General features: G+C 56.7%; 2 protein-coding genes across 8 annotated transcripts; one reads left to right on the top strand and one right to left on the bottom strand.

Annotated features, from left to right (window-relative positions):
- Positions 1-1,608: 1,608 nt before the first annotated feature.
- On the top strand, positions 1,609-10,731 carry PLEKHH3 (pleckstrin homology, MyTH4 and FERM domain containing H3). 4 transcript variants are annotated; one of them, XM_037019742.2, is made up of 14 exons: positions 2,233-2,372; positions 2,695-2,945; positions 4,278-4,333; positions 4,693-4,772; positions 4,872-5,063; positions 5,150-5,307; positions 5,418-5,538; positions 6,295-6,601; positions 7,185-7,392; positions 7,626-7,762; positions 8,067-8,199; positions 8,395-8,853; positions 9,149-9,340; positions 9,885-10,731. In XM_037019742.2, the coding sequence occupies exons 2-14, from the start codon at positions 2,784-2,786 to the stop codon at positions 10,056-10,058; spliced, it is 2,379 nt and encodes a 792-aa protein (XP_036875637.1). In that variant the 5' UTR covers positions 2,233-2,372; positions 2,695-2,783; the 3' UTR covers positions 10,059-10,731. The 4 variants fall into 4 exon arrangements, 3 of the variants coding, with proteins under 3 accessions (XP_036875638.1, XP_036875636.1, XP_036875637.1); XR_005061690.2 differs by lacking the exon at positions 2,695-2,945 and having other exon boundaries at positions 1,609-2,372; positions 8,395-8,828; XM_037019743.2 differs by lacking the exon at positions 2,695-2,945 and having other exon boundaries at positions 1,648-2,372; positions 7,626-7,753.
- Positions 10,560-15,848, bottom strand: LOC108386056 (tubulin gamma-2 chain). 4 transcript variants are annotated; one of them, XM_037019747.2, is made up of 11 exons: positions 15,548-15,848; positions 15,186-15,298; positions 14,801-14,968; positions 14,443-14,511; positions 14,020-14,099; positions 13,488-13,614; positions 12,736-12,822; positions 12,473-12,622; positions 11,934-12,086; positions 11,689-11,850; positions 10,560-11,585 (listed from the first exon to the last, which is right to left on the bottom strand). In XM_037019747.2, exons 1-11 carry the CDS (start codon positions 15,594-15,596, stop codon positions 10,560-10,562), a joined length of 2,184 nt encoding a protein of 727 aa, XP_036875642.1. In that variant the 5' UTR covers positions 15,597-15,848. The 4 variants fall into 4 exon arrangements, with proteins under 4 accessions (XP_036875642.1, XP_036875643.1, XP_073091724.1 ...); XM_037019748.2 differs by having other exon boundaries at positions 15,119-15,298; positions 15,548-15,583; XM_037019749.2 differs by having other exon boundaries at positions 11,168-11,556; positions 15,548-15,837.
- Positions 15,849-17,795: the final 1,947 nt, after the last annotated feature.

Here is a 17,795-nt window from a genome sequence, read left to right as displayed (position 1 = left end):
CTAACAACCTGAGTGCTATCCAGTAATGGCTGCCATAACAAGCACCGAGTTCCCGGCCTCTGGAATGTTCAGGCTGAGGCTGTCGGGCACTGTGTGTGCCTGTGCATGGTGTGGGGATAGGGAGGGGGGCAGGAGATTCCCATTTGGGGTGGGTTTTTGGGTTAGTTTACCACCTTACAGTCCCTTCTAAGGTTCTGTAGGGGAAAGAAAAAAAGTAATTCAAGTTGAATTGCAGATTTTTCACCTTGGAGAAAAACCAAGGGGAGAATTCCAATTTGCAGATTTCCAGAGTTGTTATCGCGGGCGCGGTAGGGGTGACTGCTGTTCTCTACCTTCCCTGGAGACAGGGTCAGAGGAAATGCACTGAGCCTGCAGGAAAGAGAGGTCAGACATCGGAAAGAACTTCCCTGTAGGCAAGTCCTGGGATCGAGGCGGGGAAGAGTGTATCCTCTCTAGTATACGGTTGTGATGTCTCCATTCCTAAGAACTCTCAGCGAAGGCAACTCTCATCTGGGGTGAGGGCAAGCCTGGGATGGCCTCCAGAGACGGTCGCATTGATTCCTGGTCTTTGTTTTACGCAATCACGACAGTCAGGATGGTGTTCACGTGCAACAACTCTCATGCAGTTTAATATCCGGTCCACTAAACTGCCCCAACGAACCACTCCAGCTTAAGAGTCTGGGGACCAGGGGCCAGAAGGGCGGGGCTGGGCTGGGAAATCTCAAGGGAGGTGTTGTCCTAGACTTCCACGCCCTGTCCGCCCCGCCCAGTTCGGGCTAGCCTTCCCAGAGCCTTCGGTGGCTGACACAGAGAGCCTCGGCCTCCAGGGTCCAAGATGCAAGGAAGGCCTGGAGATGGCGCCGATCCCCAAAGGGTCTCACACGCCAGCCACTGGGGGCCATCCTGGAACCGTCCACCGGAGACCGCGGGAATCGCCGCTGAGTCAGCAACGCCCGCGCGCGCCCGTGGTAGCCCGGGCCCCGCCCCATCGGTGGCCCCGCCCCGTCCGCTTAGCGCCTCGGTTAACCCTTTTCCACACAGAACCGCAGGCTCTTCTTGAGAGGCTCCACTTATTTGAAGACTACAGAATTCCCTAGAATCCCAAGTACTCTCCCCACTGTAGTTCAGTGGACTGTGCGCTCTAAATTAGATTTTTTTTTTCCGGCCTAGGTTTGCACTTTCCCCGGAGTCTTGGCCTCAGCTTCTTCACCTCGAAAAGGAGATGACTCAGTTGGAAGCATCCAGGGGAGGAGGGCCACCTCTAGAGCTGTGCCTGGCGCAGAGACCCTAAGAAGACAGAGGAATTCAGAGGGCAGCGGTCGGGGCCTTCCCCTTTTCCCTCTGCCCTTCGTTCTCCAAAGCTTCTTCTCAAGAGGGTTTTGAATATGTTGGTTGGTAAGCCAATAGTTAATAGTAGGGCAGGAAGGCGGGCTTCCGTGATGTCACTAGCACTCCGCGTCCTACCTCAGAGGCAGGGGTGTGGCTAACATCGCGCCGCCTCCTCCCTCCCTACACCCCTGCCCCTCACCGCTGTCACCAAGCCAGGGACACATGATGCAAACCGCCGCAGTTTCAGTAGCCTGATTGGTGGCCGCTCACGGCGCCAGGCACAGGGATTGGGCAGAGGAGGCTGTGACGAAAACTGGACCCTGCCCTGTAAAGAAGGGAGGAGAGAAAGAAGAGAGAAGGGGGGCCCCTCGCGGAGGGGAGAAGGTTGAGGAGGCGGGGTCCCGGCGCTGTGCTCGCGCCCCTAGCGCGCCAGTCCCGGGGCTGCAGGGAGCGCAGCGCGCGCGGCCCGGGCCCCGGCCACCGGACGCCCTACCGGACACGACCGTCCCTGGAGCTTGGACAACTGCCCACCTCGGACACTGCACCGGACACTGCCCCCCACAGGGCTGGACACTACAACGGACACTACTTCTCAGCTCAGGACATTGCTCCCTGCTTTCCCCCCTACCCCCGCCACCCGGGCCCTGGACGCTTTCCCCCCTCCCCCTCCGGGGGCCCAGACACTGAGCCCCCCGCAGGCTCTAGCTAACGACCCCTTGCACCCCAAAGCTAGACACTGCCTCCTCCCTGTCCACCTCTCTCTTCCCCTCCTCCCGTCTCCTCTTTCACTCGCTTGCGTCTGAGCCCCGCCAGTTTCCCCGACCCCCTGCAGCTCGGCCCCTGCTGCCCGCACCCCCATCCCCCGGCTACTCGCCCGGATGCCTCTTCCCGGGGGATTGTGGTGGCTGCTCTGCTGCCGTCGAGGCTTTACTCTTCTGCACCGGGACTACGGGGACGGCGAGTTTAGCGGGGACGGGGACGAGGACGAGGACGAGGAGACCTTTGAGCTACGGACCCCGAGTCCAGCGGGCGGCGGGAGGAGGGTAAGTCCCGGGGGGTTTGGAGCCTTGTCTCAATCCTCACTACAACTGGCCGTCACGCCTGATCCTGCTCCAGACTCCAGCCGAACGCCGTTTTCTTGGCGGACTGGGGACGTGGGAGAGGTTTTGGGAGCCAGAAGCCCCCGGGAACTCGAGAAACTGCCCTACTCGGGATGTGCCTGTGGGCCTTGCGCCGCACGCTGGGCGCTGTCCACCTGCTGGGGGCCCTGAGGCAGGGGAGGCGTCACGCGTGGCCCGACCTGGCCCTGCCTCTCCCTTCTTCCCCGGGTCCGCGTCCCATCCCGTCTCCTTCCGCCTCCGCCAGCGCCGAGGAATGTGGCGAGGCCGGCTGGGCAGCTGGGACTCCTGGGTCCGCTCCGCTCCCAGTTCGTGAGCGAGGAGCTCTGGGGCCAGATGCTGGAGCTCCCGCCGCGGCGACCTGGGCGCGGGGGAGAAGGCATCCTCAGATTGGGGTCCGTGGCGGGGACCCCACAGAGAGGGAGCTGGGCGCTACAACTCTTCCAGGACCCCTCGTCATTAACCTGCCTCTCAGGACGGAACTTTCGGCCCTCCGTGGTGAGGCTCTCGGGGAATCCCTGAAAGGATGGTTAAGACCACTCGGCTACCCAGTTTTGCCGAATCTTCCCATGGGGAAACTGTGACTCGCTTGGTGTGGGAGAACTCCAACCCCTGACGTCCCCTCTCCGATGTCCCTGCACACCGGCAACCAGACTCCCATTTGCTGTGGCCTGGGTCAGGTTCCCATCCCCCGCTCAGGGGTCCCCAGCAGGCCCGGTGGCTCTGTGCCCGGGTGGGGCGGGCTGCGCTGCGGGGCCGGCGCCAGCACCTGGCGGAGGCGGAGGGCGGATAAATATAGAGGGAGGGAGGGAGGGAGGCAGTAAGGCAGGGGACTGCGATTAGGGGAATTGGTCTGAGTGAGTGGTCAGCACCTGGTGGTGTGACTGAGAACCCCTCTCAGATCCTCCAAAAAATAGGTGGATCGCGCCCTGGAAGGCACAGAACCTAGGCGTCCCCGTGCTTCCAGCCTGGAACAGGGTCAGCTCTGTGAACCACACCATTGCCTCCTTCATGCTCCACCTCCACCCCCCTCCCCAGAGCCTGGGGACAGGTGTCCTGGCCCTCCTCCCCCACCCACCCTCTTGGCTTTAGCAGTCTGGGCTCAACGGGAGGGCACAGTTCCTGCCTGACCTGGCTGCTGGATGGGTTTCCGTCTTTCAGACCCAAGTCTACAGTTGAAGTTGCAGGACATGGGGGACGATGGGGAAGGGGAAAAAATCCCAGACTAGGGGGTGTTTGCCATTCCTCAACCTGGCCTACCCTTTCCTGAGCCCCAGCAAAGGGGCAGGGTCTCTGCTTACCACTGAGTCTCAGGGGTGTCTGTGGGAGGGCATAAAAAGCTCTTAAAGTCCAATACTGAAACAGATCTCTCCCCTTCCTTCACCTCTGTGCCCAATCGCTTGCCAGCCCTCCACCCAAGGAAGGAAAATGAGGAGGGGGTGACTTGCAGCCTTCCATAACAAAAGGGGACTTCATCCACACCTCCCTTTTCAAAGATGGGACAGCTAAGGCCCAAGGACTCAAGGGTCTACCAGAGTTAGTGGTTGAGATGATATCAGAACGCGGGTCTCCTAACTCCCTGCGCAGTGATCTTTCCACTTTCCCCACCACCTCTAATTGCATCTTCAAAGGATAACTGAGACATGGCGGGAGCCTGGGCTCTTCGGTATAGACTGGCGGAAGGGGCGAGCCCGGCATCTTCAGCCTGCTCGGTCACAGTCACGATCCTGACTCCTCAATCCCCTGAGCAGAGCTGTCCTGGGAACAGGAGCCACTGGCATCCCGCGATGAAGGCTCTGATTCTGAGGGCTGCCCTGCCTGTTTCTCCAGGGCCCCTTGGATGTGACACTGACTCAGCCTGTGAGGAGCGGACAGGTCTTAGACAGGTGAGCTCCGCCCCTGCGTCCCATGGTCTGGAGACCCCAGCCGGTTCCCGGGACCCCTCCTCCCATCTTCGTCGTCTTCCCAACCTCGGTTGTGCAATAAGGGAGAGGCCTTATGCCGGACGCTGTGGTTTGGCCGGGGTCCCGGGGGGCGGTCCGGCTGGGGGCGCGGGGAGGAAGGGGGGGTTCAGGCTATTTCTGGTCCGAGGTCAGAGTGGCCCAGTGGTTCCCACAGCCTGGGGGAGGGGTGCCCAGCCCCAGAACAGCACCCCTCGCGGTCTGGGGAGCCCCTACTGAGGAGCCCCCTGGAGGCGGGGTGCAGGATCAGCAGCCTTACCCAACCCTTTTCTCCTCTGGCCCAGGCTGCAGAGCTGGGAGGAGACGCGGAGCCTCATCCCAGAGAAGGGGGCGCCGGAGGACGACCCGGACGTTGTCGTGAAAGGTGGGGATCCACTTTATGCACTCTGAAGGTCTCCAATCCCAGCCCTCCAGGGGAGTATGACTAATGCTGGTCCCCTTTTCCTCCCTCTCCTCCCCCCAGGTTGGTTGTACCGCGAGCCCCGAGGAGGAGGGGCGCGGCCCTGGCTGCCCCCGCGCCGGGCCTGGTTCGTGCTCACCCGGGACTCCCTGGACCAGTTCAGCAGCAGCGGGAAGGGGGCGCGGCGCCTCGGGAGCCTCGTGCTTACCAGCCTGTGTTCGGTGACTGGCCCGGAGCGCAGGCCTAAGGAAACCGGTGAGACCTCATAGGGAGTCTTCTACCTCCCTGAGCAGAGGCCCTAGCCGGTCCTGATTGCCCTCCGTGGCCTCTCTTTCCTTCAGGTCTGTGGTCAGTGACCGTGTCTGGCCGGAAGCACAGCGTCCGGCTTTGCTCCCCGCGTCAGGCCGAGGCGGAGCGCTGGGGCGTGGTGCTGCGCGAAGTGATAGCCTCCAAGGCGCCGCTGGAGACCCCCACCCAGCTGCTGCTCAGGGACATTCAGGTGCGAGAGAGGGGACTTAGTGAGAAAGAGGAGGGTGGTGGACACAGAAGACTTCTGGGTTCACGGAGAACCCTCTTTTCCATCACTGTCACCCTAACCCTGGCCTCTAGGAGAGTTGTGGGGACCCGGAGGCCATAGCCCTTATTTACTGCCGGAACCCGATTCTGAGGCACACCAGTGGGGCCTTGTATGCCCCACTCCTGCCCCTGCCCTACGGAGTCAGCGCCCCAGGTGAGTGTGCCATGGCCCAAGTACCCTGGATGGGGAATCTGAATGCCTCTCCTGACAGAGATCTAGGAGTCGTCAGGGGGCCTACCCAGCTCCTTAGCTGACACTGGAAGCTGACCAGACTGATACCCCGGGTGGAGGGGAGGGAAGCCAGCACCAAAAAAAGTACCCTTTTGACCATCTTTTCTCTGGGTCTTATTCTAATAACCGATGTTCCTTCATGAGTTTTTATATTCTCTCTTCTATTTTCTATTGTGCTATTAAGACCACGTCAAACTACCTTTTGGAAAAGCCACCACTTTGGGAGAATGTGCCAGCCTCATCCAGCTATACTGCTCCCCAAAAGAGAATAGTGACTGGCCCAGGTCCTAAAGCTAGAGCATTATGGGGAGCTGGGAGAAGAAGCCTGGTTTTCTGACTCCCAGTCAGCCTGTTTTCTGGCCCGTGGTGATGGCTCTCCGTACCCAATTACAGAATCTGGGGTTTGCAGTTCTGTCCTTGAGACTCTCTCTCTGCCTTAGCTCAAAGTGCAATCTTAGCTGATCCGGAGGGAGAGAGCCCTGGGAGTCGGGGGTTGAGAATGTAGCTCTGTGGGGACCACTGCTTTCCTTTCACTCTTCCTGTCGTTCGTACTCTCCCCTCCTCACCACCCCCGTCCCCTTATACTCCCTCTGACCTTCCCTCGGTTCGTGCCTTCCTCTCAGGACCCAGCTCTGTGTCCCCTCTCCAAACCGTCCCTCCGCCCCCACCCTCCCGCAGGTCCAGGCTACGCACCCTTGCGCGAGGAGGCGGTGAGGCTGTTCCTGGCGCTGCAGGCGCTGGAGGGGGCGCGGCGCCCCGGGCCCCTGATGCAGGGTGTGCTCCAGACCTGCCGGGACCTGCCCGCGCTGCGCGACGAACTCTTCCTGCAGCTGGCTAAGCAGACCTCGGGCCCCGCGGGTCCGCCCGGGCCCCCGGCTACCCAAGACCCCGCGGCTCTGCGGTACTGGCAGCTCCTCACCTGCATGAGCTGCACCTTCCGGCCTGGGGTAGCCGTAAGGGGGCACCTCCTGGGGCATCTGGAGAGGTGAGAGGGGAGGAAGTGGAGTAAAGCCAAGGCAAGGAAACTACAGGGTTGGGAGAGAAGGACAGGCCTTTCCAAATGGTTTGGCAGATAGAGAATTTAGACCCAGAGAAGGAAATGGACTTGCCCAAGGTCAGGGCTGCTGCTAAAATGTAGTTTCCTTGTGGGAATTAAGAGACCATATCCCATTTGGAATTACAGTAAGATGCCTCCTTTGGGCAGAGGAATTATAAAAAGGCTGCTTTCCCTCGGGGCTGGTGCAGTCCAGCTCCAGGGCTTTTAGATTGGAAAGCAGAATGTGGCTAGATTTTGGATTTCAACCCGAAGAAATACCCTGGAGACTTTGGAACTAGGAGGGGCCGCTTAGGAGAGAGACGCCAGAGACCCGAGAAAGTAATTCAACTCTATACAGAGCACCAGGGGTAGATTCAGAAGAGCCAGTAGCTGCCTTCAAGGAACTTAGAATTGGTGGGGAGGGAATCGATGAGATAAAAAAAATAATAATAATAATAATAAAAGAAGGAGGGAGGGACGGGGTAGAAGGAAAGCCCTCTGAGCACTGATCCTCGGGTTCTCCCTAACCCAGGACTGAGCAGGCGCTCCCGGACTCAGAGCTGGCAGAATACGCACGTTTCATCCGGAAAGCGCTGGGCCGAACTAGCGGCCGAGAGCTGGTGCCATCTCTGGCAGAGATTTCCGCGCTGAGCCGACGGCAGGAGCTGTTGTGCACCGTACACTGTCCGGGGGCTGGTGCCTGCCCTGTGGCCATAGATTCCCACACCACGGCAGGGGAGGTAAGGCCAGAGAAAACCCTTGAAACCTCAACCCTTCCACCCAGCTTCCCGTGCCCAGTTTTCCTAGTTCCTGGGCCCGAGTTCTGCCCCGAATCTGAGATTCATTTGGGTAAGGGGTGTGTGTGACGGGACTAAGAGACCTGGAAGACCCCTCCAGTTGGATCAGCCCCTTCAGAAGTACTGGCAAGAACCCTGCGCGTTCTGACCTTCTCCGCACGCTCTCTCCCTGCCAGGTTGCTCGAGAGCTGGTGGGGCGGCTGGGCTTGGCGCGCAGCCGAAACTCATTCGCGCTGTATGAGCAGCGAGGGGCCCAGGAGCGAGCCCTGGCTGGGGGCACTCTCGTGGCTGATGTGCTCACCAGGTTTGAGAAGTAAATGTCCAGCCCCAGTCCTGCTCTCCGCTAGCTCATCTGCCTCTTAGCTTCGGTCAACCCCTAAGCAAACGCTTACCGAGCGCTTGCCACTTGTCCTGCACAGTTATTTTGCTGGGTCTTAGATGGACTCCTGCCTGCGAGCGGTTTGCAGTCTGGATGCCTGGCTCTCCCAAGCGCAGCCTCCAGCCCGGGCCCCGCCCCAAATTCTGACCCCGCCCCCTAGGTCCGCCCCTTTCCCCAGAGGCAGGAGCCTCGGGGAGCCCTGCTTCCGCCCGGCATCAGGGTCTTATCTCTTCTGCAGTTTGGCGGCGGAAGAAGTTGGGCTGGAGGACTCGCCGGACTCCGGTTGGAGACTCTGTCTGCGTCTTCACGGACCTCTGCACCCTGAGGGGCTGTCCCCAGACGGTCATGAACTGCCTTTCCTCTTTGAGCAAGTGAGGATCTCCAGCATTAAGGCTTCCCAAAAGACCCCGAACCTGAACCCCCCGTTTCTGGGCCAGCTCATTTAATCGCTATGGCGACCCCGCGGAAGGTTTTCTCGAACCCAGACCCCAGATTCCACACCCCGAGGTGTTTTCGCTGCGGGACAGCCTCCGTTCCCTACGCTGATGTCCGGTGCCTCCCCGCAGGCTCACGCTCTGCTGCTGCGCGGCCGGCCGCCCCCGCCCGACGACACGCTGCGCGCCCTGGCGGCGCTGCGCCTGCAGAGCCTGCACCGGGACTTCTCCCCGCGGGCGCCGCTGCCGCGCCTAGACCGCCTGCTGCCGTCCCCGTCCCCGCCGCGTGAAGGCCCTCCTCGGTCGGTCCCCAGGCCTCCCCGCTCCGCCGCCCTGCTGGCCGGGGCAGTCTGGAGCCCGGGCCTAGCCAAGAGGCGCGTGGAGCGGACCCGGCGCAGCGGGGCCGGCCGAAGGGCGGGAAGCGTGCCTCACGAGGGAGGAGGTGGCGCCGGCACGGCGGCTGCTGTACTGGGCGGCTGGAAGCGGCTACGCGGCATGGGCCGAGCTGAGGCCATGGCTGCCTACCTGGCTCTGGCGGCGCAGTGTCCAGGGTTCGGCGCTGCTCGGTATGACGTTCTGGAGCTGAGCACGGTGAGGGGGAAAAGGGAGAAGGGACTCTGGTGGCCCAAGCCCCACACCTTTGCCCCAGAGTCACTGACCAGCACTGTGGGTCACTTCATCCCTACACCCAGCACAGCTGCCCATCTCAGACCCCAGGTGTCACAGGTCCTTGGGCGCTCACCTCCCTGGAGCCTCAGCCCCTTCCACACCTCCACAGTGGATCACAGGGGGAACGGGGACACCCTGCTCACAGCCATCTTCCCCAACCCAAAGTAATGCTGCAGCCTCTGCTTCTTTCATTCTGACTCTGCCTGTGTGTCTGCAGGAGCCTGGTGGGGGCACTCCACAGAAGCTATGCCTGGGCCTGGGAGCCAAGGCCATGTCCCTCTCCCGACCGGGTGAGACAGAGCCCATCCACAGTGTCAGCTATGGTCATGTGGCCGCCTGCCAGCTAATGGGCCCCCATACCCTGGCACTGAGGGTAGGAGAGAGCCAGCTCCTCCTGCAGAGCCCCCAGGTGAGTGGGAAGGATGTGGAAGGAAAAAGGAAGGGAAACAAGAAACATTTATTAAACACTGAGCATGGGCAGGGTACAGCTCTAGGTGCTGGGATCCAGCTATGATCAAAGACAAGCTCCAAGGAGCTTACAAGGGAGTCAGACACTGACAAGGAATCAAAGACTATTTAAGATACTACTGGTCAGTGGTATAAAGGAAAGGGTAGTGTGAGGGGGAGTGACTAGAGGGGCCACAGCATTAGGATGGTCAGGGAAGGACACTCAAAGAAGGAGCCATTTAAGCTAGCCATAGGAAGATCTGGGAGAACAGCCTCAGGTAGCAGGACGTGCAAGTGCAAAGGCCCTGGGGTGAAAATAAACAGCATATTAGAGGATCAGAAAGAAGCAAGTGTGGCTGGCACATAGGTAAGGGAGAGTGTGAAGAGAAGGAAGGGAAGGCTGCAGGGGGCAGACAGCTGATTTAAGGCCTTGGTAAGGAGCCTGGGTAAAGGATAACAGAGAACCCAGTGGTCTCTACTGCCCTCTGACCTCTACTCTCTCTTAGGTAGAAGAGATCATGCAACTGGTGAATGCCTACTTGGCCAACCCCTCCCCTGAGAGGCCCCACAGCAGCCCTCCTCCATGCCAAGATCTGCCAGACACCTCCCCTCCCAGGCAGCACCCGGGCCTGGACGAGCCCCAGGGACAGTCTGGCTGCTTGGGGCAGCTGCAGGACTGAGCCTGCCAAGAGGTCATGACCTCCTTCCTGCCTGGACCTGGATTGCTCTGAGATTTAAGAGAACCATGGACCCTTTCGGCCCTGCAGGGACAGGGCACACCCCACACCCAAAGGCTGCAGTAGGTGCAGACAATTTTCTAGTTTGTTTCTTAATTTATTTGTAGAAGAGAAGCAAAAAAAAAAAAAAAAAATCTTTATTTACACAAACCCCTCCTGTGGGAATGTTGTCTGTCAGTGGGACAAACTGGAGCCCCATAGCTCAGAGCTCCACCCCAGGGACACCCACACTCTGGGCTTTTACCAGTACTGAGGGCACCCTGGATACCACAGGGCTCCACCCTCTTTGACCTTCTGGATTTAACCTCCTCTTGGCCAGTAGCTGTCTTAAGGTGGTGGGTGGGGTAGCAAGAGGGCAGCTTTGGAAGCTGGCAATTACTCACCCTCTCTTCCCTGCTGAGTGGCATAGGGGTGGCCTCCCTGAGGCCAGAGGGCAGTGAATTATCAGGACTGGCAATACCCAGTTCCTACCCTGGTGTTCAGCTTCTGGGCTCTGACTGGATCCATCTTTGGTGTACCTGCTTTGGGACTAGAATGGAGAGAAGCTTGGGGCAGGACCAAACCCAAGAACTTCTCTGGCTCAGATAAAGAACTTTTCAGGATGGGCTCAGCCCTACTCCTGTGTTTGGTTCCTGCTTTATAAGGTTGGGTTGAATTGGTTTGTGTTCCTGAGCATCTAATGAATGACCTTGGGCACTGGGAATCCAGAGTCCCGGCTCTCCTGACCTGCTCAGAATGCTGCAGGCCCCCCTTCAGTAGCTCCAACAGCCTCTGCCATGAATGGAGGAGTTTGGGGCAGTACTGATCCTCCCTTCCTGGGGCAGGAGCTTCATCAGTGAGGAAACAGCAGACCTCAGCAACCCTCTCTAGTCTTGAGAATAGGACTGACTCCAGTAAACAGCCTAGTTCTAGGTAAAAGATGCCAGTGGTAACAGTGGGTATGATAAGACCTAAACTAAGCTGTAAGAAGCTAGAGCAGGTAAAGCCTACCCTGCCAATAATGCCTGGGAACTGAGGAGGAACACAGTCCAATTCACAGACCAAGCCCTGACTATATTCACAACCAAGCTTTATTGCGTTATTAGAGCTAAATAAGCATTTCAAGGGGCAGGGAAGGGAAGAAGTAGGGACAGCTCCTGGGCTGGAGATGAACCTAGAAAGGTTGGAAAGGGCAATTTTGGTCAGAGGGCCCAGGCATGATGGGAGCTGTGCTAACTTCCCAGGGGAAGTGGTGGGGAGGAAGTCACTGCCCCTGGGTGCCCCAGGAGATGTAGTCCGGCCGCGTGGCTGCGTGGTACTCATCAATGAGCTCCTGCACAACCTCCCTGGACCTGTCCAGCTCATCAAAGTTCTCCTTGAAAATGTCCTCCTTGCGGAACTGCTCCAGAAAGGCCTCCCGCTTCCGCAACTTGTCATACTGCTGGCAGGAACTTTCAAAAAGCTAAAAGAGAGAAATCTCCAGAATGGGAACTGGTGAAAGATGGGGGTTAGAACAGAAGGGGGTAGAATGATGAAGGTGGCTAATGGGACTGAGTGGCCAAAGATGACCATGGTACTCATGGTCTAGCCTCACCGAGGAGATGCTGGTGTGATTGGCCATCATGAGCCCGCTGACCCGGTGGGCTGAGGGCAGGTAGGGAGACTTCCTCGACAGTGCCACCTGGATGCTGGCTGGGCCCCAGGGGATGAAGTTGGCCAGCTTCCGTTCCCGGATCCTTTGCAGGCTCTTGTGGACCTGGGGTGGGCACACGAGTGGGGGTGGTAGCCTCTCCTCTACCCCTGTGGGTTGTGGGGGTGGAACCGAGGGGCCTCGCCTACCTGGGTGGGGTCCACCTCCCCCTGGATGATGTTGAGGATGGCGATGTAGCAGTGGTTGGTCTGGCGATCCCGGCCTGTGGACACCATCACGTTCTTGGGCTGCAGCAGCCGCCTCATGACATCCAGGACCGTGGTCTTCCTCACGCTGGCCACCTGAGGGGACAGCAGCCCACACTCAGGACATGGTCCAGAGAGGAGTAGGCAACACATGGCCCCCACTGGCTTCAGGGTAGTACAGTCTCTTTGGGGAGTGACTTTAGATTCAGCTCTAAACTGAGCCTCTGCTGTGGGACCAGGGCTCTTAGCCCTCCTTAGCTCAGCGAATTCACTCCCCCGTGCAGAAGCCCAAGCAGACCCCGTGTAGCCCAGGTCCTGGGGGGAGCCAGAGGCAGAGGGCAGAGGAGAGCAAGTCAACAAGAAGCCGTAAGGTCTGTGCCAGTCCCTGAGCACGGAGCCTCCAGCGGCCGCAAAGGGCAGATCCCAGGGAGGCAGAAGAGAAAGGCCTGGGCAGAGCCTGGGACACGGAGGGCCGCTCTTACCGACTGGTCTGTGGTGAGGGGGGTGTAGCCGGTCATGAGGAAGTGGAGCCGTGGTGTGGGAATGAGCGAGGCGATGAGGCCAATGAGGTCGTTGTTCATGTAGCCGGGGTAGCGCAGCGTGGTGGTGCTGGCGGACATGATGGTGGACACCTGGGGATGGGTGCCATGTCATGGCCTTGCCTCGGGGTGGGGGGCTCCCTTCCCCAGGCGGCACTCTGGCAAGAAGGGGTTCCAGTCGAAGGGAGTCCAGGAGTGGGGCTCACCAGCTGGTTGATCTGGGAGAAGGACGGGTTCTGGATGTGCAGGCGGTCTGTGGCAATCCGGTTCAGGGCTGTGTTGTCCAGCACCACCTGGGGGGACAGAAGAAGGTCACAGCACCTTTTTGAAGAGAAAGGGGGCAGAAAAATAAGTCATAAGCTCAGCCCCCATCTAAACTCCAAAATCAGAACGTAGATGTGTTGATTTAAAAGTAAAGTACTGCCTAGGGGCATGAGCAGACACTTTCTACCATCTAGTGCAATCAACAAGTATATGATTTTCCTCCTGTGCCACACACTGTCAGGCTCTGGACATCCTATGGAGAGTAAAACTGACAGTCTTCCCCTCACCAGGTCTACAGTCTAGTGGAGGAAGACCAACATTATATATAAAACATGAAAAAAGTATAGTCAGAGCTTTAGAGACTAAAATATGCACAAAGGAATTTGACCTTGACTGAGTCATCAGGCAAGGTTTAGCTAAGAAAGTGACCTCTGAGCTGAGAAGTGAAGCATGAGTATGCATTGAAAAGGCTAAATGAGGACACATAAGGGATAGCACCTTTGTTGAGAGTCTTGCTGCCTAAAGGGACTGCAAACAACTTGGAGTCCCATCCTTATTTCATAATTTGGGCCACCATCTATGGCTTTGTTGGTCCTCCATTCTCTGGGCAGGGGCTTGGGAAGGGCAGGGTGTGTGTGTATCACTGGTTTAGGGAGGCAGACCAAAGGCCCCCACTCCCTCCTCTTGTTCTCACCACACAGTCTGCGTTCTGGGTCAGCCTCTTGAGCGTGAGCAGTGAGTTGTAGGGCTGCACCACCACATCGCTCATCTCATCTTGGTTGGGAAACACTGAGTATGTCTGCACTAGCTTCTTGGGATACCTGGGGGTGAGAAAGAGGTAAAGGGGAAAGTGGCACAATGAATTGGAAGGTCTCCCATCAGAGCCCATCTCTGTCTTCTGTAGGGACAACAGGGGCCATTCCTTCCACATGCCATCAAGCTCTTGTAAAAAGGCCCAAGGGCAGAACTGGTTCTCAGACCCCAGGAGCCAAAAAGGGTCAGCCTAAAGCATCAAACCCTATAGGTCCCCTCCTCTCCTCTCCCCTCTATCCCCCAACCTGTGCCCCCCAGAAGCTATTGCTTCCAGGATGTTCCCTGGGTGCCCAGGCTCTCTTTCTACCTATGACTCAAAGGAGTAGTGGCAGGCCTTCCAGTCCAAGAGGAAAAAAGGACAAAAAGGAAAGATATCACCAAGGCTAACGCCTTCTCCCCAAACACAGCCTTACCTGTCATTCAGTCGTTCCAGAAGGTAGGAGCCCAGGCCAGAACCTGTACCCCCAGCGATAGAATGACACAGCACGAAGCCCTGCATGAGGAGGGATGGAGAGGCAGACTCCAGGGGTCTGAGGGAGAGGCTTCAGGCTTGTCTCATTCCCTATTCTCATGTACTCATGTCTCAAGGCTTCTTTGTGGTGTCCATCCAGGCTGAGGCTCCTTGGGAGGAAGACTCATGCCTCAGGAACTGATGCCAACCAGATTAGGATCTCTTTGAGGACAAGCACTGTATTTACCTGGGTATCTCACATCTGATGCGCAATAAATCACTTTGGAATTGAATTGCCCCTATCACACGACTTATTCAGGCTATGTCCTGACCTTTCCCCAGCACTCTTCAGTCTTTGTTTTTCTTCAGTAGGGCAGAACCTCACCTCTAGGCTATCACTGCCATCTGCTTCTCGGTCTATGATGTCAAAAATGTCTTCATGGATTTTCTCACCCTGTTAGAGACATGGGGGGGTCAGGATGAAGGTTCTGGAGACCCTCTCTTCAGCGCAAAGAACACTGCTGCCACCCTCAAGCAGAGCCTCAGCCTATGGCCCTCAATTCAGAAAAGTTACTTTGCAAATGATTTGCACAGTTTGCAAAAACCTTTTCCTGGCCGTCCCTCCTGTTAGGGTATCCTTCATCTCTTACAGTCAATCAGGTTTGGTCAATCCCCAGGCTGCTTGAGCCTGCCTTGCTCTGAGGGGGAAACATCCAGGGTCTCAGGGATGGCCATCTGCGTACCTGGGAGAATCCGCTGGCCCAGTTGTTGCCAGCTCCTCCTCCGTGCTCTGACAGATAGATGTTCTCTGGGTTATACAGCTTGGCATAGGGGGAGTTGAGAATGGAATGGATCACCCTGGGCTCCAGGTCCAGCAGCACCGCCCTGGGGATGTAGTGCTCATCGTCTGCCTGTTGAGGGCACAGGGGAGAGGGGAGTGGGGAGTGGGGGTGGTAATCAACTCAGGTCTGCCCAGGCCTCCATCCTCCCAACTCTGGCTCCTGTCTGCCCTCCCTCAAGCCATTCGCCCTGGCTCCTCTGCCCAGCGGGTTTCCCAGTACCATGCCACTCCCCTTCCTTTTAGGCCCGTTGGGTCACTGCCAGTCCTGTCCAAGGCGCTGGGGGCACCTGGTAGAAAAAGACGTCCTTGCGGTCAGTGCCCTCGGTGGCGAACTCCTCCACGATGCCCTCGGGGCTGATACCGTGCTCGGCGCATAGTTGTTTCCAGAACTCGAACCCAACTGGGGGATGCGGAGAGATACCTGGGTTTGCTAGAGTCATAAGGCCTCAGAAGCCCAGGTTTAGGCTCAGCGGCTGTCACACTCAGAGGATGGACCCAAGCGCGGCTCTCCGTCTGGGGCGCATCCATCATGCGCAATAGGGCAGGGGTGGTGGTGCATGGAAAGGAAAGGGGGAGGGTGCCAAGAACTTGGGTGAGACCCGAAGGGGCAGAACCGGAGACTGGAGGAGCCCGGCGCTCGCTCGCTCACTCTGGTTGCCGCACTGGCCCAGCTGCAGGGTGATGATCTCCCGGGGCATCGCTCTTCAGACGCGGGCGCGGAGTGGCGGCAGAGACGAATGCTGGCAGCTGGGCGCGCAGGACGTGGGGAGCGTCCTCTCCGCTCGTTTATTGACGTGGGTGCTCGGTCTGCGCGTGTGCATTGCGGGCCTACCCGCGTACCGCGGGGCCTGAGAGCCCAACCTGGGCATCACTTCCCGCACGGCAGCTCCAGCTGGGATTCAGCAAGGCGCGGAGTGAGGCCAAGCCCTCTCCGGCCCGCCCACCCCAGCTCTGCGTCTGCGCGGTGAAAGGCCGGGGCTGCAGGGCAGCGACCCGGTGTGAGGGAGGGGGAGGAGGAGGAAGGGAGGGGGAGGAGGAGGGGAGGGGGAGGGGGAGGGGAGGGCGACTGTCTGTAGACAGGTGAACAGCTCTGCCGGCTGTACTAGACAGACCGGCTGGATTGAAGCCCAATTTCTTCTTTTAAATTCCTGTTTTTAAATTAAACATACCTAACGTGATATACCATTTTGATCATTTTAAAGTGTAGGATTGTGGCATAAAGTGCATTCACATTGTTCTGCAGCCGTCATTACCATTCATTTCCAAAACTTTGTCATCTTCCCAAACTGAAACTCTGTACCCATTAAACAATAACTCTCGATCCCCCCACCCCCCAATACCGTTCTACTCTCTGTTTCCATGATTTTGACTATTTTAGGTATCTCATATAAGTGGAATCATACAATATTTGTCCTTTTGTGTCTGGTTTATTTCACTCAGCATAATGTCCTCAAGGTTACTCCATGTTGTAGCATGTATCCGAACTTTGTTCCTTTTTATAGTAATTTTATGTTTAATTTTTTGAGAAATTGGCATAACATTTCCCACAGCAGCTGCACTATTTCACATTCCCACCAGCAATGCACAAGGGTTCCAATTTCTCCTCATCCTTGCCAACAATTGTTACTTTCTGGTTTTTTTTCCTTGAATATAATACCCATCTTAATGAGTGTAGTGTGAATAGCTCATTGTGATTTCTATTTTATTTTAAATTACAAAAAGTTTTAAATATACAAGCATAATTGTATATTTTTACTATTTTTTGTTTTGAAATTTTATATAAATGGTATCAGAGTGTGATATCCTTTTGTAATCTGATTTTTTCATCTATGTTAGATTAGATGCCCCTACATTGGATTCTTGTGATTTAGCAATGTTGATATTTTCCTTTCTGTTTTGCATGTTTCATACCTTGTTAAAGAAAGCTTCCCCTCTCCCAGTATCACAAAGCTGTCCTTCCATGTTTTCTTCCAAAAACCCCATCACAGTTTTACTTGCTCCTTCTGTTGTGGACTGACTTGTTATGATTTTAAACCCATGTTTTGAAAGCTTGTTTTGGGCAAAGGTGTTTGTGGTTTGGACACGTTTTGATGAAACTGTTTTCAAGTTGGATATTAGGACTTCGTTACCGAACTCTCTTACCTTGAGTGGCAAGGACCAGTATGTCATTGACACCATAATGACAGCAGTGGTGTCCATCATGTGATGGATTTTTACACTTTAAAAATCAAGGGGTTTGACCAGCAGCTGGGGAGTGTTCAGACTGGGCAAAGCTACTCTTTGCTGATCTAAATAGCTCCCCAAAGAGGTTGAGACACTTGCTCCTGCTGTGACCAAGCTACTCCTGGTCAACAGTGGTGTTAAACCACGCAGCAGGCTCAGGAAGAGAAGGGACATCGACTCCTTGGCAAGGCTGCGCCTCCTAGGCAGTGGTGCAAACCGTGTAATGAATGGTCCCTGGACTAATAACTCTGGAGCAGCCCACCTTGCCTGACAACCCCTGTGCCACCCCCTGCTAGCTACATGCCCCAGCAGCAAGGGACCTAAGCTGGCAGCTGATACCCAGGTTTTAGGTGGAAGTACTGACTCTACCTGGAACCAGCTCCTAGAAAGGTACACCTCAGCTAAATATGGGCTTTATTTCTTTCATTTCTCCTTTGCCTGAAACAATAGTGTAATTAATCTGTCATTAGTTTGGAGTATGTTATTGACTTATTAAGAGACATCCTGTATGCTATTGGCTTATGAAATATTATTATTATAATTCCCACAGTGAATCTGTGTAAAATGAATTATTGACAAAGACAATCTGAGTCTCTGAGCACAATCTGCCCCATAGGAGAAACACCCTGTTGGTCTTCAGTTCATATGGAATTTATTTGGAGGCCTGCTGTGAG

Source organism: Manis javanica, chromosome 4 (genome assembly GCF_040802235.1).
Source record: "Manis javanica isolate MJ-LG chromosome 4, MJ_LKY, whole genome shotgun sequence".
NCBI classification, from domain to species: domain Eukaryota; kingdom Metazoa; phylum Chordata; class Mammalia; order Pholidota; family Manidae; genus Manis; species Manis javanica.
The sequence above is the reverse complement of the archived record's forward strand: the minus strand, read 5'-3'. Positions and strand labels throughout refer to the sequence as shown.

What these genes read in the sequence shown, in the direction of transcription:
- PLEKHH3 (XM_037019741.2), top strand. Translation starts at nt 2,208, where the DNA reads ATGCCTCTTCCCGGGGGATTGTGGTGGCTGCTCTGCTGCCGTCGAGGC. An exon ending in CTACGGAGTCAGCGCCCCAG is followed by an intron (nt 5,539 to 6,294) that starts GTGAGTGTGCCA and finishes ACCCTCCCGCAG; the next exon opens with GTCCAGGCTACGCACCCTTG. An exon ending in TGCCTTTCCTCTTTGAGCAA is followed by an intron (nt 8,200 to 8,394) that starts GTGAGGATCTCC and finishes GCCTCCCCGCAG; the next exon opens with GCTCACGCTCTGCTGCTGCG.
- LOC108386056 (XM_037019747.2), bottom strand. Translation starts at nt 15,596, where the DNA reads ATGCCCCGGGAGATCATCACCCTGCAGCTGGGCCAGTGCGGCAACCAG. An exon ending in GGGCCAGCGGATTCTCCCAG is followed by an intron (nt 14,512 to 14,800) that starts GTACGCAGATGG and finishes TGTCTCTAACAG; the next exon opens with GGTGAGAAAATCCATGAAGA. An exon ending in ATGGCAGTGATAGCCTAGAG is followed by an intron (nt 14,100 to 14,442) that starts GTGAGGTTCTGC and finishes CTCCTCATGCAG; the next exon opens with GGCTTCGTGCTGTGTCATTC.